The 27,085-nt window shown below is 43.6% G+C and overlaps 1 protein-coding gene across 1 annotated transcript; it reads right to left on the reverse strand.

The window, feature by feature from the left end:
- Positions 1-1,498: 1,498 nt before the first annotated feature.
- Positions 1,499-25,132, reverse strand: nck2a (NCK adaptor protein 2a). Its single transcript, XM_037489192.2, has 4 exons — positions 24,868-25,132; positions 8,518-8,759; positions 4,031-4,800; positions 1,499-3,426 (listed from the first exon to the last, which is right to left on the reverse strand). Exons 2-4 carry the CDS (start codon positions 8,741-8,743, stop codon positions 3,232-3,234), a joined length of 1,191 nt encoding a protein of 396 aa, XP_037345089.2. The 5' UTR covers positions 8,744-8,759; positions 24,868-25,132; the 3' UTR covers positions 1,499-3,231.
- Between the last annotated feature and the right edge of the window lie 1,953 nt (positions 25,133-27,085).

Consider the following 27,085-nt stretch of genomic DNA (forward strand, 5'->3'; position numbering starts at 1 on the left):
TGAATTCTTATCACAGCTTTCACATAAACTGCAGAGCGCCTTGTGGTCGGGAACAATGACGCTTTAAAGCATAAAGTCTTAACTAAGATATACCTACAGGAGATAGAGATGAATACAACACAACCCAGGTAAATCTTGCCAAATGTTCGTCAAACAGAAGTAAACGATGCATTTAAGCATCAAATAGTTACATGCAAATGACATACAATGTCACAATTACATATGTTTAAGATTAGTATTTAATCCAATCAGTTTGGAATTCTGTCTGTTCACCTGTTCTTAGTATGTTCAGTCACAGCTCGTGACATCGAGGTTGTGGTTTTGACAGTTGGAGGGTTTCAAGGATTTTTTTGCCTTCCCTCACAGCCTTCTTAAAGAGGAAAACAGTCTTAACCTCATAAAACGTCTTTCACAGCAACCACGAGAGAGACTGATGAACTTTCTCTTGAGGACAAACTCCTGTCAGTCCATCTGCACGGCGCTGCTTCTGCTCGGCTGTGCAGAAGTCCTGCTTCAGGACAGCTTTGTCTCAGCAGGACACATTTCTGTGCTTTTGTGAGATTTACTAACAAGAAAAATACAGAAAACCTCTAATAGCATATCTGAAGAAGGCTCTACCTGGGATTAAAGGAAGATCCACTGTGCAGAAATGTAAAAGAAAATGCAAGATAATAAAATCATTTATTTTTAAGTGCATGTGAACGTGTGATGGTCTGAATGTCAAATGGACCTTTAAGCTCGAAGCCGTGTCCCCTTTCAGTGTGGGTGCTGTTGTTTTCCCATTAACTTCCTTTTAATGCAAGAAAAGCCAGTTAAATTACATCTTACAGTTTTGAATAGAAAGTTGTCAATATCGCCACAAGAAACATTTTTCTACTTTGAAGTAAGTTTGTTTGTTTCTAAACTAATCCATTGGAAAACAGTTCTGCTTTCATATGAAGTCAAGCTCAATACTGCCACTCTGTGGGCTGCGAAGGTACTGCAGCAGACATGAGCCGCTTTTGCGTGGTCACGTTTGTTTTCCTCAGTTCTTAAATACAACCTTTGTTGTAAGGAGTTTTTGATCTGGCATACTTTAACTAGTACTATTGCTAATAGTTCTAGTAATATAGACGTATTCATTCCCTAATCAGTAGGGACTTTTTATGACTTTACATCGTAATTAACTCATTATATAGCCAAATGCTGTATTCTTTTTAATTTGACTTATTTAAAATACAATATAATGTTCAGACTGTGACATTACTAAATATGTGTTAACATAACATATTTTTCACAACATAGTATGACTTACGATGTCTTCATGTACCATGTATTTTTCTAAAATAAAATGTATAATACACTATAGAACTTTTTTAGAACTAGTTTTGTTCTATTTACCTGGCCAACAGAAGTGGTGAGCTTTATTTTGTTACGTTAGTATATGAAGCATCCATTAAACTGCATTGTGTTCACATAGATAATAAAGACGACCGCCAATCACATTATTTTAGTATTTTTCAAAAGATTTATTGAACAAAAGTATTTAAATTCGCACCACGTTGTCAGCGATACAGTACCGTTGTTTGATCTCGATTCATATATGCACCTCATCTTATTTTTTTAATATATACATACAGTGGAGACAAGAATTAAATAGCATTGTTCAATAACATTCAGATATATCATATAAAAGCTGAGAACCCCATGAACACTTCCAATGGTAAACAAATGCACAAAAGAGAAATTGACAAGTAAAATGTCCGGTAGAACTAGAATATTTCTCCATAAATCAGATTTGTATATTTGGTTTCTTGCAGTAAAAGATTACTCTCATTACAAATTGATTTAAGCCTAGGTCCCTTAGTTTGTTGCAGCTTAAAATTAAGGTGATAGCAGTTCACCAGAGGACACTGGTAGTCATGTCTGAAACATTGTGTCCTTGATTTTAGTCACAGAAAGACGTCCTGTCCGGTCATTATTCAAAATGACCACTGTAGCGAGCAGATTTGAAAAGATAATCAATGTCTTGTACACTGACATGTCGTGTCAGGTTAACCGTTGCTCCTGCTGTCATTGAACAGTTTTCACAGATTGCTGAAAATGATAAAGTATCTCCACTATTTGTTGGCGTAAATGATGGTTCAGGCCTCTCCCTTCTTGCTTCATTAATTATTTGCATCTCAGCTAATCACTTGTGCGAAAAGAGTAGTTTATTTTTTTACATTGGATTTTCCTGTGAAATTACACATTTCTAACAAAAGATATCCAGATATATACTTATCTTTAACAAACAATACAAATGATGGGATCCTATTTTATAACAGCATTCATTCAGATTGCAAATTGTTTTGAAAATGTATTATTCTAGAGTCAGTCTCTTCATGTAGCTACAGAAACGTGTCCAATGTGACGATATAAAGCATGAGCACAGAGCTACAAATGAATGCCAAGTACGGGAGTGCAGACCTGAGGCCAGCGGTATGGGAACAGGGCGGCACAGTTGGTTACGTTGAAAAACATTCATCTCTACAGAACATCACAGGTCTCCCTAATCGCATTAATACACCCCCCCCCCCCACTACTGTCTATTGGGAGAATTGTATGACACTTTCCAATCGCCACTAAAGGTTGTGGTGACAGTGAATTTGTAAATGTGATGGAAGACAAAAAATTCAAAATGGGAGCAAATCATGTAAAGGAGTGAGGAAAATTAGGAGAAAAAGGCAAGAGTGTTTCTGGTCACTTTGTGAAGTCATTCAAACCTACAGAGGGATTTAAATGATCTTTAAAAAAATAAACTGGGAACAAGGATTGCCGTTTTTAAATAAATGAACTAAATAAAAGAAGGGCCAGCGATTGGAGAGGCGAGGTCCCTCGGGGGCCTTCTTCCTGTGTGGGTTAAGAGCAATGGTGTGACCTACAATGTGCGTGGTAGTAAACGGACATTATGTATGACATCAGAGACGAGGCCTCAGGCGCTCCGGCTGCAGCACATGTGTCCACTGCACACGTCAGCGCATCCAACAGGAAGAACTGCAGCGCACTGGCCCGTGCACGGAGGATATGGCCGCCAGAAACAGTTTCACCCCATCGCCACTGGGGGGCGACGGAGTTCACGCGTTGCGGCCAGAGCTAAGGCTTGAGTTAGGAAGGTCAGGGGCTGGCATTACAAGTAGAACGGTGGATAGTGTCTTGTGTGTGTGTGTGTGTGTGTGTGTGGGATCCAGTGTTGGCGTGAGGGTGTGTGAATCACAGCAGCGCCTTGACCAGGTACAGCTTCTCGCCGTGCTCGCTGGTGAAGATGGGGGCCTTCTTGTAGTGCTCCACCAGCTCGTCGATGGAGCTGAACTTGCGCTGGCCGATACAGTACACTCCCTCCGAGTGCTGCACTTTGAAGTGCTTATTCTTACCGGCCGCCTTCAGAGACACAGAGAAATCGTTGGGCTGGAAATAAAGATGGAGACGGATACATCAATGTGGTCAGAAAGAGGGACAGAACTACACATCCAATGACATTTAAAGACAATCGGCTTTACTCCAGCAGGGGGGGGTGTACTCTCACATTTAAAGATCTGGACTCTCAAAAGCAACTTGACTGAGGAGATGAAAGGTACAAAACGCGCTCTACTCCTACAATTAAAAATATCAGGTACTTTGAGAATGAAGGCATAGAAAAGGGACTTGTAGCCATGTGCCAAGCGTTTTGAAGTTCAACACTGAAGATAAACGGACTCAGAGTACACAGAAGCACATTGACCAAGGTGAGCTCTCAAGTTTTTAACGACTCATTTAATTCAATATCTATACTATGTTTATGAAAAGGGCATTTTCTTATAATCCTCTGGCTTCAAACGCATATTTGGGCAGAATCTTATAGTAAATTCAGTGTTTATTCTGGATTCTTTTGAACTCTAGAACTTGTTTTTTGTGGAAAATGTAAGGATTTATGGTGGATGTCAATTACCATCTAATCACTGTTTGGAAAGGTTAGAGTGACAAATTACATTCCTCAACTTGACCTATATTTCCCAAAGCAGATGTTCCTCACCGATGACTCGCTGTCTCGCACCAGGAAGTCTCCCTCCTCCCCCTGCTCGTTGAGTATGGACTCGGCCTGGTGTCGGGTGATGCTGCCGTAGTACCAGTCGCGCCCGGCGAACTTCCCCGAGCGCGCCGGCGCCACCAGGCGGTTCTGCAGGGAGCTCGCCGTGGACGGGGGCGGGCCGGGCCGCTCGTCCAGCACCACCACATAGTTTTTAGGAACCAGGCCCACCATGCCGCGGGAGTTTTGACACCTCCACCACTCGGGGTCGTTCTCGGGCTTCTCCACCACCTCCATGACCTCTCCCTTCTCAAAGTTCAGCTCCTCCTCCGTCACAGAGCTGAAGGGGTAGAGCGTTTGGACCAGGTGGAGCACGCCGCGGCCGCCTGCTGCTGCTGCTGCTCGCCCGTTGGCCAACAAAGTCCCCGGCGAGCCCCCCTGGTAGCCCTGAGGCGGATCTCCGTCCTCTCGCTCCTCCGCCCCACCGAGCTCCTCCAGCACGTAGTTGGAGGGGAACCAGCCCACGCGGCCGGCCTGGCCGCCCCGCCACCAGCCGTCACTGCACTTCTCCATCACGGTGACCCGGGTGCCCTTGACCAGGCTCAGCTCGTCGTCGCGCTCTGCCGTGTAGGCAAACTTCACTACGGCGGGGACGTTGAGGTCGTAGATCCTTTCAGCGGCGCCGCCCGCGCTGCCGTTGGAGGGGTACTCCGTGTCCGAGCTGGGCGTCGGGGAGGCATCGCGAGCGCTCGTCTTCCTCTTGGTTCTTCCCAAACCTGCAGAATGAAGGAGAAACACAAGAGAAGGGCACAGTTAATATTTTGCTTACAATGCAAATTACAAAGCTTAAGAAGTTGATACGCCACATTTTAGCAAACATGAGCATTTAGCTTGGTTTTGTTCCACTATCTTCACCAGTCGGATGCCCCCTTTTTCTTTGAGGACCGGTGCACAGACTGTGAGAGGGAACCTCAGGATTATGGTGCGAGCTGGAGGAAAAAAAACAGTTAGCTGCTGAGGGACGTAATGGTTCCCGTAGTTTGTCAATACAAGCGACCTCTTCTGGAAATACTCATTTGATGGATTGTCGACACAACTGTTCGAAGTGTGAAGACTGAGACAAAGGCTCCATGGGGGGGGGGAGGGGGGGGGGGAGGGAGCCAATCGAGGCTGCGGGGCAAAAACCTACCAGAGAAACAGTGGATGCAGGAAACCTCAGCGGAGAAGCACAGATCGATACTCGTGATAATGGGATTAAACCAGAGGCGCACACACACGCACACACACACGCACGCACACGCTCTGTGCCACCCCCCCCGTGTCCTTCTCCTTTAGTCAACGAAATGACAGCCTGCTATCTAGTTGGCATTCTGTCGAACACCATGTGCACATCTGTACTAATCAAAAAGGCTGAAAATAGGCCTCGATAAGGAAGAGCACATCCTGGATCAAGGTCTGCTCCTGCCTCACCTGTCTGTCTTTTCCACCTGACGTCATTAAACAAGTGTTTGATGAGGTGCCCTCATCAAAGGAATGCTAAAATAAGACACGGACACCATTAAACCGCTCCCTTTCTCCGACAACTCAGGCTCACGTGTGCGAGTAATAGCAGACTTCGTGGCAGCTAATCACCAGTTCCTCCCTCGGAGCCGGCTGAAACGCCACAGAAATGTCAGTGCAGAGTACAACATTTGCATTGGATGGAAAACTGCTGGGTTCACACAGAGTGGCATGAAAGTTGTTGGCAGAGAAAGAGAGGAGGAGGGCTGTGAAGAAAGACGAGGGGTCCCTTGGCAGCTGTTTCTCACACAAACATTCGAACGATCAGAGGCCCCAGCTGACAGAAACGCAACGAAAAGGAGGGCGAGACGGGAATAACAAGCAGATGATGTTTTATGGAGAGCAGCGTGCATCCCACATATCTGCTTCATTCAGTGTTTCCTGACTGGCGGCCAAAGGGTCCACTTCAGGTGATCTCTGGGCAAAAGAAAGTAGACCGTCGCTGCCTCGAGGTAACACACACACACACTTAAGTGGAAACACTTAAATCGCACACACCTTTCTTCACTCATTTCCACTTCAAGGCACCGGCCTGCTGTTCCCTCCTCCCACACGTTCACTCCCAACCGTCACCCACCTCTTCATCTTGTGGAACGAGACAAGATTTTCAAGCCCAGAGGACTTCAAGTCAGAGGGGAGTGAGTTGATAAAAGCCTGGTCGACCGCACATTGCAGCATATTGCTTCACTACACCACTGTGGGGGGGGGGGGGGGGGGTTATGGAACTTACTGTAATAAAGAGTCCATACAATACGGAAAAACCCAAGCAGACATTTAAGAAGTAATATCAAGAGCACACCCTGGCTCCTACATGAAGAAGTAGCCTGGAGTACTGGACTTCCTGGAGTACTTTGAGGGAATCAGATATCACAGCTGTGATATCTGTGATTGACAGGCATTTGGCTCTTTTAAATACATCCCCAACACACTCACTCTCTCCCTGTTCTACACGAGGCACTTGTTCTACACCAAAAAGAAAAAAACCCCAGTCAAATTAGAAAATGAATTATTCAAACTATCATATTAAAGTCTTACTAATCGCTTCTTGTTCCGCCTTCTTCCAGAACACACCGCTGTGCGGTCAACGAAGGATTGCTGCACTGTTTTAATGAATGCTTGGGAAATGGGTTCAAGCAATATACCCCGGTGGGGGCCATTTTGGACAACACTGGCTATTTCCATTAGAAAGTGCGGAGTAAAATAGCCTGCCTGCGTATTACTGCAGTTTGACGGATGGACGGGACCAAGTGCTCTCTGATGCCTCACTCAGGCACACAGACCACAGGTCAGCAATCCAACTGCCCACTTTGGTGCACTGGTGAGTACTGGCCCAGTTTCCACAATGAGTAAAACTTTTGCAGGATTTTTTTTCATCCATTACGGCCTTTATTTCCTGTGAAGGGAAAATGGGGCACAAACCAGCATGGAGCCATTTACAAATCAATTCTGCCTGAATGAATGTCGGTGACAACTGTGCTGAAGCGCAGTAAATAGGGAGGAACCGGTAACCACGGGCTTTCTGCAAGGTCCATCAGCCCAATGTGGATTTACTGAAGAGCCACAGAGGAGAGAAAAGGAGCCAGAGACTGCAGACAGGATGAAGTAATCATGCACCGGACCAATCATATTCTCTCTTCAGCTGTGTGAGTGAGATCCATTAGCCCCTGACCTCACCTACTGCCCACCACCTCGTCAGGAAAATGTTCTCTCCTATTGGATTTGATCAGGCTTTTAACACTCAAGAGCTGCTGGATGGAAGAAAACTACTTAAGACTGAAAGAGAATTAGGTTGTAATGTTGTAGTCGATGAATAACAAAGTCAAGCACAGATGTGATCAATCACTCCAACGCAACCATTCGGCTGCCGATTTCTCCACTAATCAATCTCCTGATCCTACGAAAGAGACCTGCGGTGAGAATGGATCAGTGGGGAGTGTGTGTGTGTGTGTGTCGATACACACTACGGACCCCGGTGAGGGGGACAGTGTCCGGCGTACAGAGCTGCAGTTTCCCTGAGGGCTCCCCCCCCCCCCCCTCCCATCTACTCCCCCTCTCTACTCTAAATATGTCTGCCTTTCAGGGCCATCAAGTTACTATCTTTATTACCACTGAACATCTTGAACATTCTGTCTTGTTAGAATTTATGCCACATGTTTCTATTTTCTCCTGCATCTTCACCCCCCCTTCCCTGATGCTAGGAATGTCAACACTGAGGCGGTTTCTGCGCTGATCATTTTTCACTTGATTTCACCTCTCTTTACTCGACCTATATACACAACACACGGCTGCGTTTAGCAGACGTCTGACAGTGACACGTCTCATCGGGTCAGGGCTACCTGTGCTCTCGTGGGGATGAAAGGATTCGGTGGCCCAACTGCCATCACGGTGTGCCTCCACCTCCCAATTCACTAAATGAAGTGATTGCACATGAGACCTTTTGTATTACGATCAGTCTTAGTGAATCAAACCAATTTCATGATTGAGATGTTTTAAAAGCCAAGGCTGAGGGCCGAGAGGTGAGATTATTCAAAACAAGCAAACCTTGCTTTGAACTTTTAAAACAAATGTCTGTATTACATCCTGATCTTGTTTTATTTGTGGATTATTCTGTTTTTCTCAATTCCATAAAAGTAGAAGTAAACCCTACATCCACTGATACTTTATGCAGACGGTCTCTCACGTGGGCAGCCATGGCTACACACACAGTCTAATGTATTCCAGTCATGCTGAGCGCAGCGGCCAACTCAACGGGGTCTCCAGAGTGCACAATGACAGCTCCCAGCGGAGATACACACACGCACACCATTCTTTAAGACCCCATTTTATCTCCTGCAGAAAGCAAAGGAGGTACATGGCGTTTTCCCATTTCTACTCATATTCAAGTTAAACCCACAGGTTCATTTGCAAGCAGAGTGAACATGAAGTCTTCTTACCCAGTGTGTCTTTGATGTTCTTCACCAAGGAGCCTTTCTTCAGGCTGTTCTTGCGCTCCACGTAGTTCGACGGCACGTACCCCGTCTGGTTGCCGGCGTTGCGGACGCGCCACCAGGTCTTTGTGTCGTCCAGGAGGTGGAGACGCTCATTTTTGCGGATGTCAAGTTCCTGGTCCTGCTGGGCCGTGTAGTCCCACTTGGCTACAACAATCACCTCCTCCGTCATCTTTCATGGAGTCTTCCTGTGGAGGAGACGAGTACTGGGGTGAGCCACGGGGGTAACTCGCTCTCTCTCACACACACACACCTATTTGTTTTTGGGACACAGTGAGCAACAACATGCTCCATTTCCACAAGGTCTTGGCTGAGTTGATTGGACGTAGATTTGCTGAACTACCTTTACATTAAGGATCATTGTTAAGAACCCTAATGGGCAAATTACGTATTCCAGAAAATTCATGAAGGGATCAGGAAAGTTATTCCAATTATGGGAAAATCATTTGTGATAATTGGCTTCTCGGAGTGTGAGAACAATCCGAGACATCCGGTTTATATTTAGCCCGCCGCCACGTGAACAAGATCACTGCAATGAAGAAGGAAGTAGAGATGCAGATGAAAAGAGGCTCGCTCTGAAGAGACAATTCAAAAGAACACAATGAATAGTCACAGTCAGTAGCAATTGAGGAACGCTGGGATTTATGGCAGAAACACCTTTCACGAGCCCAAAATGACTGAATTTACATATCCAGCCGTATAGTGATGGCGCCGAGGTTAAGCCATGTGTACTATTGCGTTTCCAAATCAAAACCCCTCTCGAGTCAAACAAAGTTGAATGGAAGAACAGAGGGAATGCAGGTGCACTCTTCCAACAGACCAGGCACAAGGAGAACAAACAGGTTCACCAAGCGGGGGCATCGACGATCCCCTAACGCACGCCGCTATTTACATTTTTATTCTGTAAATGAGAGGGCAGAGCAAAGATAAAGCGTGTTGAGAGGTGCAGCTGCACAAATTAGACCATATTGAAGATTGCATTAGATGGATATCTGTGCAGGCTTGAATTTTAAAAAAAGCAAATGGGATCACTATGAAGCACGGGCTGTTTGTTCAACCCCCGATATTCAATTTAATTGTCAATCTACGCCAGAGAAAGCACGGCCTTCGCTGAATACATTTGTGCAACCAAAAAGGCAGCTTGTGCAAAACTACAAAAAAAAAAAAAACTCTAAAAAGTTGATGTGCAACAGCTTGCACAGGACGGGGCTGCAGTTGCGAATGTGCCTCTGCTTGCCGTCACTAAGCCGTCAAACTGGATTCCTTCGCGGTCCGGGACTGCAGGGGGAGGGAAGGGAGGGAGTTGTGCAACGGGGAGCGTTTATGTTATAGGTCACTGTAAGATAAAGTTACTCAACTTCCCATTTCAGTAACAACTTTGACTAGCGGGGGGGGGGGAGTGGCAGATTTATGGCGAGATGAAGGACGGTGACGTAACCTTTTCTAAAAGACAGGTGTGTGAACATGCTGCGGCCTCTATTGGCCTCGGGCTGCAGCCATGGATTAGACCAGCTATTACCTTTCCTTCCTTCTATCGCCTTTTTACCGATGACACAATCTACCCGTCACTACATTTGAGATATGGAAAACACAAAGAAGACCAGAAAGGCCAGTTGTGTAAAATTTCTGCCTTTGTTGACGGGTTGGTGATGTCACACGTGACTTTTTAACAGTCAAACCACAAGTTATGAAGATGAGGTCATCTGACAGATAAGTTATTTATGTAACAGTTGTGGTGATGTCATCTTGTATCATCAGTGTTACACACATACACCCACATGGGGGAAATTCTGGTGACTTACTGCAGAATGTGGCCACACTTGGGTGAATTGTGTGTTAAATGTTCTTCTTTTTATGATGGATTATTTATGATTATCATAATTACAAGACGTCATGTTATGAAAAACACTTAATGTATGGAAAGTAGTTACAGAGCTTCAAAACAAACAAAAACAGGATAATAAATTGGCCACTATTAGCTCGTTGCCAATCCACTTCACTGACAGGAACACCGTGGTCAAATAGACATTTATATATAATACAAAAATATAACAATATACGTTATGTTTATGGGGAAAAAAAGTATAAATTGGTTGAAATTGTTTTTTTGTGGGCAGAAGATGGAGCTGTGAATGGCGGATGATTCTACAACATTGGGGCAAATCTTTTCATTATTTTTTTAATCCTGCCTTATCTTTTCACTATCCCAAAATATCCAACTAAACCCTAAATGCTGAAATCGCATGCAAGCTGAAAATTCCATGGGTGGGTCTGAGGAACTGCACCAACCTTCGTTAGGAATGTAGTTGAGTACCAACCAGTTTGTTTGCCAACGTTTGCCGCTGCCCAAGCCAGGAGATTCAAACCAGCAAACGCAAAGGATTCATGTCGACACAAGGATTTTACCTCATTTACAAAGTAAATAGAGGAAGTAGACTTAAAGAAAATAAAAATACAGTACTTTTTCATTTAAAAGTTTGTGCACAATACTTTATTTTCCTCCACAATCTTCCTCTATATACTCCAAATGGGACGCTAGCATTGTTTTTTTTTGCTATTCCTTCTAAACTTCGATAGAAGGCTGCCACAAAAACATTGAATTCACTTTTTAAATTGACACATTTACTACATTATGGTTCGATAAATGGTGTCAGAACCTGTTGCTCACTCGTCCCCCCTCGGTTTCCTCGTCGTCTGTTGTCACCTCGTAGCTGAAGGTCCCTTTCGCACAAAAGAGCACTTATGCTCTCGTTTATCAGTCTCTTTGTGAACTTCAGAATACTTGTGCAGAACTAAATAAGCATCGATAAGAAAAGGTATGCCTGCCGTTTCGTGTATACTGCGCTGCTGAAAAGCGGCAAACCGTGACCTCGGACGTCCCCTTTGCAGGGCCGATAGTGCTGCTCCACTGCGTCAGTTCGGTCTCTCCACACTGGGAAGGACTTTCCAAACCTTCCAACAGTTCTTTGTCCTCCGAAACTTCGGATCAGTGTCGACACTTAATGTAAACTGTTTGAAATGGAAACCATGTATTGTGGTTGTAGCCTAAGTTCAAGCCAATCGTATGATCCCTTCTTGCACTTAAATAACTTGTGTATATCAAACGTTGTCACAGATGAGTGTACTTTGTCCCAGTTACATTTTGAGTTGATGTTTTTCATAAAGAGCGCCCTAGAAAGCTAGTGTGAAACCTTTTTTACAATCACTCTTAGCTCAGCATCAATTCTTTCCACTCATATAAAATGGCTGAATAACACGTGATATGCTCTCATCCTAGCACGAGTACTTGGCCTTTCCTCACCCGTGCTACCAATTTCTTCAGTTTCCTTGGCAACCTTGCTCAACAGATAGTGAGGCAAATGCCACTCCAAACCACGACCCCCCCCCCCCCCCCCCCCCTGCTGTGGGCACTCACTGTATGTCGGAAAGGCAGCGGTACCGTTGTTCCCGACTTACCAATGAAATCCACAGCGTTGTTTCAAAGCATGCGGTCACTCGACTGGGGGGTGAAACCACAAAACATTTCATGATACATTGGAGCTACTAACTTCCATGACACCCTCTGTTAGAAAGCATAGAAACGCCCACAAAACAGAACGCATAAGAATGAGGAAATAAGCTTTAAAAGAGGAAAGCTTGAGCTCGTTCCCCTCACGACCCCCCCATTCCTCACCAGAGTCAAAAGAGGAAAGATGAGCGACAGACTGCTGAGCCGGGATTCAGCAACACTTCACAACTCTCTTCACTGAGGGGGGTGTGTGTGGGGGGGGCTGTGGGTTGTCGTAGGCTCTTTCAACACCACACAAAAAGGGGAATTTAAAGAGGATTATGAAAAAAAGCAGGGTATGTTAAAAGAAAAACATCTGGCAGAGCTTTTGGAGTTTGGCATTCAGGTCAAAGACTGAGAGAATTCCACCGATTGGTGATCATGTCGACCCCCCCCTTCCCTTGCAGTAGTTGCTTCTCACAGAAGGGAGGACTGCTTTACTCCCTACTCACAATCAGTGTCGAGCACTTGGAGGTCTGAAGCTTCTGTGGACACGGCTCTGGGATTTAAAGAGGCTTGATGGTCTCAGACCGGAGATTTGATTTGCTCGTGTCAACAAAGTCCAAACTGTGCAGAATTCCGATGTTTTCCAAATGTTTGTCTGCTTCCGATCAAATACTTTGTGCTACGAACAAAAGGAACAAAAACATCCCGACAGCCATGTTGTGAAACAGACTGTAACACGCTCTCCGTCTGTCACTCATAAACCTGTATTATCCCCCCCAGTCATCCAGTAACTGGCCCTAAACTGAGGGCGTGCCACATGCATAGAACATCAGCAGAGGTTAGCGGTTGCTCTTCTTCAGCTTCTCGAGAGAAATGGGTTCCATACAAGTATAGATGCCATCATTTTTTATTTTTCTAAACATGAAAGGATATCTCAAATACAACTCCCAGCCCCAAGAGGGCTTCGCTGTGTCGGCTGAAAATAGCAGTGAGGAGATGGTCCACTTAGACCACACAGATAGAGCGACCACCACCACACCCGATGAGCAGGAAGTAAGCTCGACTCGGGGTGGAAATAAACCCCCTAAAAAGTCCAGCTCTAAATGATGATGATGATGATGATGACGACGACAGAGGTTCACAGCAGCAAAGACATTTAAACCAGCAATTACTAAATGTGAAAGTCGTCATTGCCGTGCAAGTGAGCAGCAGTGCTTTGCCATTTAAGGTGCTCAGTCATATCAAAACGGTTCATTTTAAGAATCGAGTTTACGTTCGGTTAAATTCTTGTTGCTTCGGCACCAGATAGTTCTCATGGGTCTTGTGAGCTGGTTCCCAACGTTCAGCACACAGATGGCGTTGCCTCCACGGGGGACACTGCTTCTCAAGAGCTACAAGCTGTATCAGAATGTTGACTCTCACTGTGCATGGGTATCCCTTCATTGATGATCTCTGAACGCCAACAAAACAAGAGTTTTAAAAGCTATTTCATAATAAGAGCTGGAGACCAAACTTTAAAACTAAAAAGCCGGGATGTGTCCATTATATTAAGTATGAAAATCCACCCACTACATTTAAATAACTGGTCAGATGTGCTGGCAGATGCTGGCAGAATGCTCTTCATGTATTCTCCCATCTGGTGTAATGCAATTAGACATTTTTGTTAAATTGTTGAACACGATCAAGAACTTATTGCAATTATTTTTGTATGGCAGCCCAACATGCCCAAATTGACCCTCGCAGGCCTCGCACCAGGGAGTGTTTCGTGGCCCAGGCGATTGAGGCAGACTGACCTTTAAGGTGGACCAGATTTTCTCAATTCAGTGATAAGCCGCTCCCCCGCTGCAGAGTTTTGCTCAGCCAAAGCAGGGTCTAATAACTTTGAAAGTGAAACACAGCCAACCCAAGTCTGGGTTTCAAGCAAAAAATATCTAACAGATATTCAGACAATGTGCCGTTATTCCTTGATGTCAATCACTTTGGGTCAAACGAAGAAAGCAACATCACCCTAGATTAAAAAAGAAAAAAATCATTGATGGATCTCTACATCCTGACAGTTTATGTACACCATATAATGAATTGAGGAGATTATAAAGAAAAAGGATGGTTAGTTTCAGGCGCCATTTTACTCGACCACACCCGGGTCAGACGGCCTGTGTGAGCAGCGCATGCGTCATACGAATGAATCAAGTGTGGCGCAGGCCATTTAATGTGTATACAAGTAACGGAAAGAAGCAGCGTAACTAGTTCACCCATGTTGACCACAGAAGCTGCAGTGTTTCTTTCACACACTTCCTGAGACAAATGCTTTGAATCTTAAACCTGCCTAAAGGGTTGATGACAGAAAGACCCCCCTCCCCCTTCCTTTCTTTACAAGCCACTTTTCACACGTCACTTCTATTTTCTGTCATTGCTTCAGCCCTCCTCTCCTGGGTGAAGCCAACATTGTTGAGTAAGTCTCCGTGACAATGACCAATGTGTGGTCCCGTTTTTACTGACAAGGGCATTCCTCAAAAGAAGGGGACTTGTGACCCGTCACTCTTTTTGATATTTATTTCCAAAAGATCCACTTTAATTGTCAACAAAAAGGCTCTGCAGCCAAATGTTGATGGTTAAACAACCGTTTTCCTCTTCCCCCACTAAAATAGATAGAACTAGATCTAAATAGAGTGTCAACTAATTTGTTTGATGGTGATATCACTTTTAATAAGGTGTTTTATGTAGCCTATTTGCTGTTATAACTATGCTATTTTGACCACATTTGACTATTCTGTTTTAATTTGTATCTGCTCCTTTGTGGCACAATGTGGTGCATCGTGTCATTTCATCATATTAATGGCACTGAGACTATGAACAACGCTGACTCTACTGCAATGCAGTTCTTGGTTTACTTTCCTCTTCTGCCACAAATAGCCGTTATCAAACTTGTGGGCCGTTTTCTCTCCTCCTGGACGACCACACTACCTTCTCTCACAACTGTGCACGTCGCACACCTCACTGCACTCTAAACACATGAGGCATCTCCTCTGGGGCAGCTTGTTCGATGCAAGGTTTAGAACACAATCCTCTGTACACCGCCATGTTCCTCCATTAGCACAGTGTGCCTTTTTACACCAGCAATTACCAGCGACATCCTTTTTATCCCTTATTGTAGCTTTCGTCCAGAAGTGAGTGTGTGTATTTCTAAGAGTGCATGCAACAGTCTGGTATGCGTGAGCCCTGGCACAACAACAGAAAGGCAAGCACAGCAGGGCAAATGTAGGGAACAAAGCTTTGATGTACAATGCTGCCGGTGTTCCCTCGACAGGAGGAGGCAGAGAAGAACCCGGGGTGATGATGCATTTGTGCTTGAATTGTGAGAAAGTGTTTGTGTGTGAACGGATCACTTCCAGGTCAAACAACAGAGATGTTGGAGGGGCTTTAAGCTACAGTGAGTTCTTCCAATGAACTACCACACTACAATGTACTACTACCATTTGTATTTACGTTTTTAACCCTAGTCATAAAGTAATGTCTCCAAGACCCTTCTCTCTGAGAACCCGCAGAGTAAACAGACTCCGCTTTGAAAAAACCCACTTCCTGTCAAAATATGGAGCAAAACAACAGTTGGCTGCCAGGGTTGTTCATCACTTTCACCTGAAGCACGGCGTGAATTTAGCAAGAAGGAGAAAGAAAAGGTCTGCAAGCAGAGGAAAAGAGATGCTCTCGCTCTGAGCCACATTAGGAATATGAACAAGCTGGTGGAACCAATTAAACAAAAATCCCCCAGCTAAACGGGCCCTGCTTACAGCTTCTCTTACACAATGTGATCAATAACGTCAATTGAGCAATATGAGAGGGACACTACAGTAACGGGAGAGACTTGCTACAAATGAGACGGATCAAATGGCCAGAGTATAACCATGCTGGATGCTTTTCATGGATGGATCACTGGTCAGAGTCAGGGGAACAAGTTTGTTGAGCTGAAAATATATATAAGACTCTGATTGTAGCTTTTACTTATTATCCCATTCCACAACATTTCACCGGAAGAAAGTGTTGCTTCTGCTGCCAACCAGTAAACAGACTCAAATGTCTCCTCTGAGACGATGCTCCAGCTTCTTTGGATAATGCAGAATCCTCAGTTTGGATCATTTTGTTGAATATATACAATTTTTTTTGTAAGTATTAAAAAGACCGCAAAACTTTGTGGAGATGCTAGTCACAAGCGGCTTGTCATGAATGTCAAAAGCAGGTCCTTCTTAGAGGTCATCCCAACACGGGGAATTTGCACGGCACTCCTCTTGAGGTGTAGCATTCCTTCAACGACAAATCTTAGGCAAACATTTCTGACTACCAGCTCTAAACACTATTTGTTGCATCAGTTTTACTGACGGCGACGTGTAAGGCCTCGCTGACGAGGGGTTGCCCTCGACCATCAGTATGTGATCGAGCACTAGTATCTGATCAGCATATCATATATAATATCTAACGCTTCCCTCTCGTGCAGGTCATCATGTACATAATGGGGCATCTGTGAGGATCCCGTCAAGCGATCAATGGCAGGAAGAGGTTTTTGCCTCTTAATGAGGCAACGTGGGAGGGGAATTAAACACGCCGCATCTACAATTTGCAACTTTGAGTTAATTCACAATATGCTTCACATGGTGATGAGCGTGCGCCGTACAGGGAAATAAAGTTGCTGCAAACTCATTTAAAAACGGCCTACTCTCGGTAGAAAAATGAGGTTTGCTCGAGCAGAAAAGGGTCCTCAGAAACTTTCTTAACCCCATTCTCTGTATCACAAACCACTGTTGACTCGACCCCAGCTTGAGCTTACCTTCTCTTTGTGCCTCCTGCTCCATCCGTCTCCTCCCTCGGCTAGGGACCTGAATTATTCTCTTTGATCGGGCTAAGGTTCCCAACAGAGAACCGGCTGATGTAGCGTGAGCAACGCAGAGAGACTGTTGATATGCGGACCTGTTGAACGCCGTAAAACCGCCAGCATCGGAGTGCAGATGTGGATCATTTACTCACATTTATTCACTGTGGACAGCCACGGTGAACACGTCAACGGTACGTGCCACAAGCGCTCTTAAAGTAGAGCATACAAATTGAAACTTGTAAATCATTTCCTACAGAAGGTGATAACTTTCTGTTTTAATCTCCACTGAGGTCTGGCACGCACTTTATTTACAAGAAGTTCCTTTTCACACCTTTTGAAGGTTTGTCCAGAAGTTCTTGCAAAAAGGTCTCCAGACTAACACCAATGAAAATAGATGGAATAGAACATTGCAGAGGAGGCTATTGTTTCCTCATGGCTCACTACATGTTTTTTCTTTACATGGAGAAGTCTAAAAGCAGTTTCTCTGAGTTACAAAACAGTGACCAAATTTTTACCAAAAGTCTGGTTTTCAGCAAATGGGAGATGATGAGAATTATTCTAATACTTGCTGGGAAGAAAAACATTTTCTGGGACATTTTAGCATGGCATTAATTTCCCCAGAGTGACTCGTATTTTCCACGACTGTCTAAATTTATCCAGGTTTTCCCAGACACGTGTGTGAACTCTTGCTGAGGAGCATGAGAGCCGTTACCAATATCCTGCTCTTCATCCCACGTGTTTATTTGTCCCTGTTACATAAGCGCATGTTGATGTCAAGAGGCACAAAGACCACAACGGTACGTTGGAAACAGAAACGGCATCTGTGGAAGCTACGTCTCTCGTTTCCATGTGGAATGTACACCATAGTGCCTTTGGATGCAAAAAAGCCACTGCATAGTATTGCTGTGTGCCTCCACTGGCAGGACGGGCTTCGCTCTGAAGAAGACAGTAGGAGAAAAGTTATAGGAAACAACCAGCTGAGTGAATGAGTTGCTCAGCTTTCTGTACATGTTCATCTTTTTCCTGGGTGCAAATTTAAAAAGACGGCATGATTGATTTGGAGAAGTGGACCAAAATGTTATCCGTTTCAGAAACAGTGGTGGAGCCCTGCCGAGGACGAGCGAGGTCACAGTCAAATAACTGTGGTTCTGCCAAGCTAAAACAGCAGATGAGGTAAATAAATGTCCTGCAGCAGGGTGTGTGTGTGTGTGTAAAACGAGACTCCACAGGCCAAATACTGTTTGTGTGCAGTCTTGAATTCTCAGGAGAACCCTGTGGCACTCTGAGCCATACATCTTATAAATAAAGCAGGATTTCCAACGGGTGTAGCCATGTGTGTGTGTGAGAATGGGGGAGAGTGTGTGAGAGAAAGGGCACAGAATGGATTAGAGGAGAAAGCCTATCATATTGCTCCATTCAGCAACTGAATCAACTCCCAAGCACGCAGTGGAAGCGGATTTTAGGACAAACAAATAAAGACATCGTATTTTTATAGTCGCCTTGTTCAAAAATACATGAACTGGTGATAATCCGCCTTAAATTATTTAAAAGATATCAAATATTAAAATGAAGCATTTTTTCTGTCCTCACGCAGACTTATTGAACACCGAATTGCTGGTGATGATTAGCCAGTGTCACGTGACTTTTGCTTGTTGTTTAGCAATCTGCATGTACAGCTCCTGTGGCCATTTCAGACACCACACTAAAGGTGTGATATGTGCCTATAGAAGACTTTACAAGGCAAATACAACTATTTCAGCTACCAGAATATAGTAACCTGATTATCAGGCCAAGGGCATACAACGTAGTCCTCATGGTGTGAAAATGTGTTACAAGCCACACGAGATGAGGCAAAACCCAGCAGGAATCATAGAAAGCAAATCATTGAAGAAATGTGAAGAATAAAAATACGGATTCATTCTGTGGATCCAGAATGTGGGACACGTCAGGTAACAGACACTCATCCAAATTTAAGAAGCCACTCATCTGGGAACTTCTTTGTAAAATCACTACAGCTGCAGATTAAGATGGCAAACGTGCTACTCCTCCTTTAGCGGCAGATCGGACCGAAAACAGCAAACAGTGGTAATTAGTATTAAATGTACGACTTCAGGGCTCATCAGGCAACAAAAGACAGTTTTAGAATGCCATGAGACGGGATTTCATCACCGTGACAATCACAGCCTCTTTTGTTCTTATAATCTCAATGGTAATGTACCCCGTGCACATGCACTCGGAGCCACTGTTAAGACTTTTCAGCTGGCTGACCCAATGTTAAATCCTCAACTGTGTCAGAGTGACGTCTTTCGGAGCGATGAGGGCTGGGTTTTTGCATGAGACCAAACTTGGTCATACGCAGTTACGCCTGCGGATCAGTGTTTCCCCATGGTTTACTGGAGCTGCAGAGAGTGCCAGACGGACATATTCGTGACATATTAATGTCATGTGGAACTGCCGTAAGTGGAAAAGAAACGACTTCAAAGTGCACTTTTTAAGGGGGGCTGTTATAATGGTAGGGGAAACACTGCTGATATTTCTGAATAACTTACACACCATCGGTTGTCAGCTTTCAGATTCATTTATTCTTAGCTTAAATCACTTTTGGCCATTGCCTCTTGTTCATTGCTTAATTAGAGGCTAAACATCGTAACGCTCCAGCTTTGTAGAAGACGCAGAACTGTTGGCCAGTTTTCACAGAGTTAAAGGCTAATTTATCACCCCGTGGCAGATTAAGGTGAGATCAGGCATTATTTTAAATCCAACAGTTTGCAGCTGGATGTCTGCAGAGGCGTCCTTCCCATTGATACAATCTCATAACTGTTCTCATAACTAATCTTAAACCATTGGACCTCTTCAGAATCATTTCCCTAAAATCTGTAAATTCCCCCCCAAAAAATTACTGCAGCACATTCTGTTGTGTTTACAATGTTGTAGCAGAACATTATCGGAAACGACACATGTGCTCTGCAAACAACATAAAGCAACCCCAGGAATTAGGATTTTTCTTGTATTTCTTGTGTTTTGGCCTGTGGCTGCAGTTGGAAAAGCAAATGAGCAGCTGAAGATAAAGAGGGTGTCTGTCTTGACACATCGAAATAAGACGTTGCGCCCTGAATGGAATGCGATGCAAACACCAATATTGCTTTGATCGAGGCAACTAATCACCCTGCTAATTGTTCATTTGCTCACTGCTTATTAACCACGCAGCATTCAAAAGTTGTCAACATGAGCTTTAACAAGATACAGCGAATATCTTTGGCTGCCAGAAATGTTAGTCATTGCAACATGTGACAGAAACAATATTCCAGCCGCTGCTCTGGCAAATCCTGCTGCGGGGGGGGGTGCACACATGCCACTTGGACTAATGTGAATGACCATAACTGAGAGAACACTAGCACCTTCTGTATATGGTTCTGCCCAGCAAAGGCTGATAGTAGTAAAAAGGCATCCACGGGAATGTTGAGGCACTGTTAATTAGACTGAACCTTAGAGGGGAGAACGTTGCGCGGGCAGAACTCTGATTGTGGATCGTTTCTATGAACTGCAGATGAGGCTTGTGCGCTGCGTGAGATAACCCGGTGTTTGTCCGCATGCAGCCGGTCTGTGCCAAAGGGGGGGTCTGCTTAATTAAATCAATTAGAGCATGAAGGGCCTCCGCTGAAAACGACACAATAGAACCAACTCTAAACAATAGAGGAACTCTTTGCACGAGTCACACGATGCAAATGAAGGCGCAGAATAGAAAGCTTTTCAAGAATCCAATCCTAACCTCAAAATCAGTCCAATCCAATCATTGATCAGGAAAGATCCTGACACCATATAGTTCATAATCCCGCACGATACTGCCTCATCTGGCGTTTCCTTCACCATTGCTCCTTTTAAGCGGTTCTGGCGCGTCTACATGCACCATCTGCCGATCACTAAGTCCACGGCTGGGACTTTGTGGAGCAGAAGAGTGTAAGGCTGAGATACTGCACCACTACTACAAAGGGCTTTACTCCCTTCCACCCTCATCCTCTCCCTGACCCCCCGCTCCTTCCCTTCATGGTCCCCTCAGCGTCGCAGAGGAGGATTAGGGCCGGTGCCCAGTGGAGACACAAGGACACCGGAGCCAAGGCTGTTAGTTCAGTGGTTGGGATTGAATTAGGAACTCAAGCCGGGTGGCAGAGGACATGAGAGAGGTGATGATGGAGATGAAGATGGGAGGAGGACACGGTACTCAAGGAACAAAAGAAAGCACTCAGGAGAGAGAGAGCACTGAAACACAAAACTGCTGATAAGCAAAAAAAATAATAACCTCAAAGCAAACAAAAGGCGTGAAAAACATAAAGCATCATTGTGTCCATTGGATAGAGAAGTTAAAGTACTACCAAAGAATACGTCACTATAGGAAACATGAATGTCTAGGTTTTGTCCTCCACTGTGAATATCTGACATCGGATTACCAAAGTCACTGTCATTCATGCACTTGGGAACACAAGCTGTTTGGACTGAAATGGTGGTCAGCCAACATTACCATGCGGGCCAAAAAAAATCATTACAATTAACACATTGGAACATTGGTGTGGTGTGGTAGGGTACTCTAAAGAATACCAGGAATATATAAATACACACAAAAACCTGCCATCTCATTGTAATACTAGCACAAATCCTCTTGATCCTTCGTAGTCATGGGGTAATAGAAAGGCACTATTTTGTCATACATGTATGTGCTGTCAGTTTAATGGCTCCCATTCCCCAGATTGCAGATGATTACAATGACAATGGAGTGACCTTTATCTCACTACCAACATGATGCGCTTCATGAGGAACACCCATCTGTGCTTTCACTTATTAATTCCGTCTCAGAGAGATTAGGATTTCCTCAGGGCAGTCAACATCCATTTCTATTAAGCCAAAATAACACATTTAGATCTCTATTCCCTGCAGCACAAGAGATTCATGAAGGACGGGAGAGAGGCTCACTCGCAAGACGTAACAATGGAACTGAACTATTTGGCATCAATACAGACATTAATATAAAAAGTTGTGTGATTTTGTTTGGAATGTGCATTTAAAATTAAATTTCCAACTCCATTGAGAATTAGAAAGAAAATGTTAGAAAACAAAAAAACAATGAAGTTAAAACTCTCACAGCGTGAACACTAAAGAAAAAAACAAATCATTTCAATACATAACCTATTAAAGAATTCATCTTTAACATGTAATACATAGATTAACCCATGTATTATTATGCTCCCTTGTGTCACATTTAATACTCATGGTATATCATATGCTGGTTCAGTCAAAAAAAGACACTCCACATTAAAAGAAATTAAAAAAAACTTAGTGTATTTTTCCCGTTCCACCCAAAATTTCACACCGAACTAAAGGCAAAAAAGAAACTGCGTAGGCACCACATGACATCCGGGCCAGGATATTTGCGGCCCATTAAGCATATGAGCGAAGGAGACAAGCAGAGAAATTAGTCCCAGCTCATAAATGTGCAATCACATATAGAGAAGAAAGAGGATCGGGCTCATTATCCCATTTGTTAAGATGGGATTTAAATTACATATTTGTGTGTTAAGTGGTTGTCATGGAAGTCAACACATTATACAGAATAGAAATCAACTGCAAAGCGACAAAAGCCATTGCAGAGGCAAGTATGTACGCACATTGCCTTGTATTAAACAATTATACGGTGTAAGTAGGATTGTTGAATAGAAGTCAATGTGCGTTTTAAAATGTTCATGCTTCCACCAACAAGTGACCAAACACACACACGTCCATATACACGTAGACATGATTCCATGAATTTCCCAATTCATAGGCGGCCTCCTTTAAATCTGATCTGACCAAACATCATAATGAGTAGATAAGGCTCCCATAAATCTGCATGACCAACTATGACCAAACCACCACCTCATGTTTTCACATCACAAGCTTGTCACTCCGTGATTCAGTCCGATTGACCCTTATCTTGGGGAGAATTGGGAAATATAACAAGACTACATTTTTTTCCCTGGAATTTGTTGCGCTATTCACCAGTAAAACCACTGAAAATATCCCAGCAAGGTGTAAATAAGAAAGTCAAGCGAAAACACCTGACCTCATAGTTCTTTGTATCAGTCTGGGAATGACATTAATCATTAACACAGCAGAGTGCAGCAACTACAGAGTTTTTTAGAAATTGTCAATTAACCAGCCAATTGTTTTTGCATATTTGCATGAGAAATGGCAGGAAATGTTTGGTTAAAAACAAATAAAAAAGATAACAAACTTGTTAAGCCAGAGTCAATATTTAATTTGTCCAAACAACAGTCCGAAGCCGCAGGATATTTAATTTACAACAACCTGACAATCTGCAACAACTAATGAAGGAAGCGCACACTAAGGGGATTTCCAACAAGCTGAACCTGCAAGGTGAAGATGCAGAATGACAGACATGCTATTTAAAGCATTTGTACTATTCAAAGAATGAAAGAAATGTCTCTCGATGACTGTTGATCCGTTTTAAAATCTCTTTTCCTGTTTAATCTTATTCCAAGAAATGGGGAAATGATTTGTGCTTTCACCTGTATTTGACTACCACGGCTTTCAATGCAAGCAGTATCAGGTAAATGTTTAAAGGCTCAGTCAAGACTTGAAGGGCCACATTGAACTCTTGAAAAATATGTTTTGAGTAGAAGGATATACCTAGTTGGTGGTAAAGAAATGTATATGGCTTATGCCTTTTTTCACATATTACAGAATTGTCTTGTTTAACTTATTTGTCCAGCTTTGCTGTCCTTGTTCCAAATCAGTATGGCTAAAAATGTGCACAGACAAAATAAATAAATCCCCAAATAACTACAGCTTTTATATAAAAAAAACTTAATTGTGAAAATGAAAATAGCATAAAACAGTAAAGTTTGGGGAGCTGCATCCGGGGACTCATTCGACTGACCAAAAATGTTGGAAATGTGCAAGGCATTTACAAACCACATCCCTTAAACCTATGAACTTGCGATTCAAGATAGGAAGTTATAACAAAGGATTGGCCGTGCATTATTACAATTCTCTTCAACGTGCCCGAAACTCGTCCATATCTCTCCGTAACCGCCCCACACAGAGGGTGTGTCTGCAGAATAGGTGTGCCATCAGGGTGCGTTACCTCAGACCAGAAAGACGCGCTGAATCTCCACACGGACGCCTCAAGACGCGCGGAAACACACTATTCATTTAGACTTTTGGAAAGATAGAGAGATGATTTCTTGCGGATTATTAGGGAGCAACTGCTCCGGACAAGGAAGCGAGAGAATGCAACCCCACCGTGTGTCGGGATCGGGGAAGGATCCGTGGTGTAGTTACCGTGGAGAGCCACTGGAAACACGGACAGGCTCCGCGTGTGGCACAGCCAATCTACGGCGTTATGGCAAATGTGGTTCCTTGTGCACGCCACCGCGTGTTTCAACAACAAGCTCCGGCGGCACGCCGCCACGCTGCCCGCCGACGGACGAATGTCCGCCGGTGCTTTGAACACAAAGTCAACGCAGAACACAGACGTAGAATTTAAGTCGGACAAAACCGACGTCCCGGGGAACCGGAGCCTGCGGCGGCAGTCTGCCCTTATGGGCCTTTTAAGAAGTGGCACGATGAAATATTCCAAAAGGTTGAGTGCGTGAATTAAAACTTTGTTATCCTCGCAAATAAAACACAGATAAAACGTCATCCAGTGTCGTGTAACCGCAACGAGCCCGGACGACGTCTGCTAGAACCTCATCAAAGACAAAGACACAGCGTCACGTCCACAAAGTGAGCGCAGTCAACCGTAGCTTTGTCCCAACTTTAATGAATGTTTAGTCATTTTTATTTTAATGAAGAAAAAACAAACACCAAGAGACGTTTAAATGGCGCTTGAGTGGACAAAGTAGCCCGTCCAACTTGCACCACAGTTGCGCTGCGGTGGCAGGCTTACCTTAGTGCTCCCTCCGGAGAGAACGGGCAGACGGGACGCGCTCCGCCGGAAGGAGAAACAAACACTAACTGAGCCCGCGTTAAGACGTCGCAATGGAGGTCTGTTTCCACATATCCCCGGGTCACACTATTAATGTATCTTTTAAAACAGGCTGACGGTGTGCTGCTCGACCTCTCCGCGTTTGTTTTTCTGTGGCAGGCTGACTGCCTCCACCTCAATCACTGGTGTCAAGCTGGACCGGATGTGTGATCCACTTCCGCTGGGAGATTTCAACGTAAGGCTCTTATTTGGGAAGCAGACCAGTGGCTATTGAGCGATAGAAGTGCTCAGATCCTTTACAAAAATTTAAGTGGTTTTGTCGATTTTATTATCATAATTATCAGGAAAAGTACTTACGTATCAAAGGTAAAAGTACTCATTATACAGAAAACCCCTTTCCTGTTATATTGCTATAGACTGTATAGACTTTTCTGTTTTCCATCACCATTTGAGTTCATATGATGTTAGATACTTTTTATACTGAGTTGGTGTCATATAGTAGAACCGGATGTTACAAGTGAATGACTAAGGAAATCATCTAGATATTTTCAGCAATAGTGGTAGGAATACATATCAGTACCACAAAAGTCTCTTAAAGAAAAACTATCATTTTGAAAGTGTTTTTTTCCGGTGTGTTCAGGCTTTCTTTGGTCATCTTGATTGCCGGTTCAGTTGGTGACGTCACCAACGCCGGGACTGGTACAGGATAACGCCAGAGGAATAGGGACAAACTCTGGGGGCCATGGCGCCTCTTCCTGATGACAATGACAAATTTGGATCACGCTATTTTTTATCAGTGGCACTACATGTATTTTTTTTAAACTGAATAGATCTCATTTTGAATTTTGAATAAATTCCTAATTCCTAAAAGGAATTAGAGATACATTAAATAGTATTTTTTTCAATCAATATAGGAAAGCGAGATGTACAAATGAACTAGTTATTATTATAGCTTACTGCTAAGTAGATGTGATCTTTACCAATGCTGGCGTTATTTTCAGTGAGAATTACAAAAATAAAAAGCTGAAATGCAGTTTTTAGTCAGATCTAGTCAATTTAGTAATTAACTTGTTTTTGCTGTAGTAAAATATTGTAATTGATCAAACCCTCCTTAAACTTCCATATTAAAATCCGCAAATGAGAGAATGTGAGAAACAACTAGAAGTTAGACAATGCAGCCAGTGTGGGGTTTTGGCTGCCTTTTGTGTCTAAGTGTGTGTACACACAGTTTTCTAATCATGTTTGTTTGATAAGAAATGACACATTTTAGTAAGCTCTCAAGGTATCGTGCTCTATCCATCCAAACAAATACATAGATAGATAAAAGGTCATTTAAGATTAAAGTTAAACCCGTGGAAAAAGTTTTACAAAAACGTCTTTGGGTTATTATTGACTCATTTCAAACTGTTTATGACAACATACACAGTAAGTTACCGTACACACTGGTTAAACCCATGCTTACATCACATCCCCTACGCCACAAGTTGCACAGCAGCTACAGCGTGTAACAGCCAGCTCGCCTACTACACAGAGGTCAATTCAGTCTGAATTTATGTCTTTCATAGACACATTTCCACTTACACCTTTCGAGATATTGATCTGTTTAACGGTTCCATTATGTCTGGTAATGCAACTTTACTCACGTGTTTCTTGTTCCACAGCGCCTCCACGTGTCTAAACGACCTTCCTACAGCGGAGAGGAACGTTGAGGTTTCTATTGTAACTTGAAGTTCTGCCATTCTAAAAAAAAAATGACAGACCTGAGGAAAAACAATCATTTGATCCGCGAGTAAGACGTTGATCCTAAATCAATCATAGATGAAAAGTGAAATGAAAACAGAGAATATGCTCTGCCATCACAAGAGGGCAGAGCATGGCTGACAGGAAATCTCCGTGATCATTTGTGTACTTCACCTAACATGCATATGTTGTTGAATTTTTCACTCAACTTCCCCACAGTCATTATGATTATAAAGAAATTAGAGAAAGAATTACAAGCAAAGTTAAATAAATATTGTTTTTTAACACAGAACAGCGAGGCTGGTGTAAGAAGTAAGACTTCATCGTTCGATTTCTACAACTACAACAAATCTACATTGACGTAGTGAAAAATGATTAGAATGATTTGCCTTCCTCTTTTAAGCCCAGGGAGAGCTTAACTCATTAATCAAGGCCGAAT

This window comes from Pungitius pungitius, chromosome 10 (genome assembly GCF_949316345.1).
Source record: "Pungitius pungitius chromosome 10, fPunPun2.1, whole genome shotgun sequence".
In the NCBI taxonomy this organism is placed as follows: domain Eukaryota; kingdom Metazoa; phylum Chordata; class Actinopteri; order Perciformes; family Gasterosteidae; genus Pungitius; species Pungitius pungitius.

What these genes read in the sequence shown, in the direction of transcription:
- nck2a (XM_037489192.2), bottom strand. Translation starts at nt 8,743, where the DNA reads ATGACGGAGGAGGTGATTGTTGTAGCCAAGTGGGACTACACGGCCCAG. An exon ending in GAACATCAAAGACACACTGG is followed by an intron (nt 4,801 to 8,517) that starts GTAAGAAGACTT and finishes TTCATTCTGCAG; the next exon opens with GTTTGGGAAGAACCAAGAGG. An exon ending in TGCGAGACAGCGAGTCATCG is followed by an intron (nt 3,427 to 4,030) that starts GTGAGGAACATC and finishes CTTTATTTCCAG; the next exon opens with CCCAACGATTTCTCTGTGTC.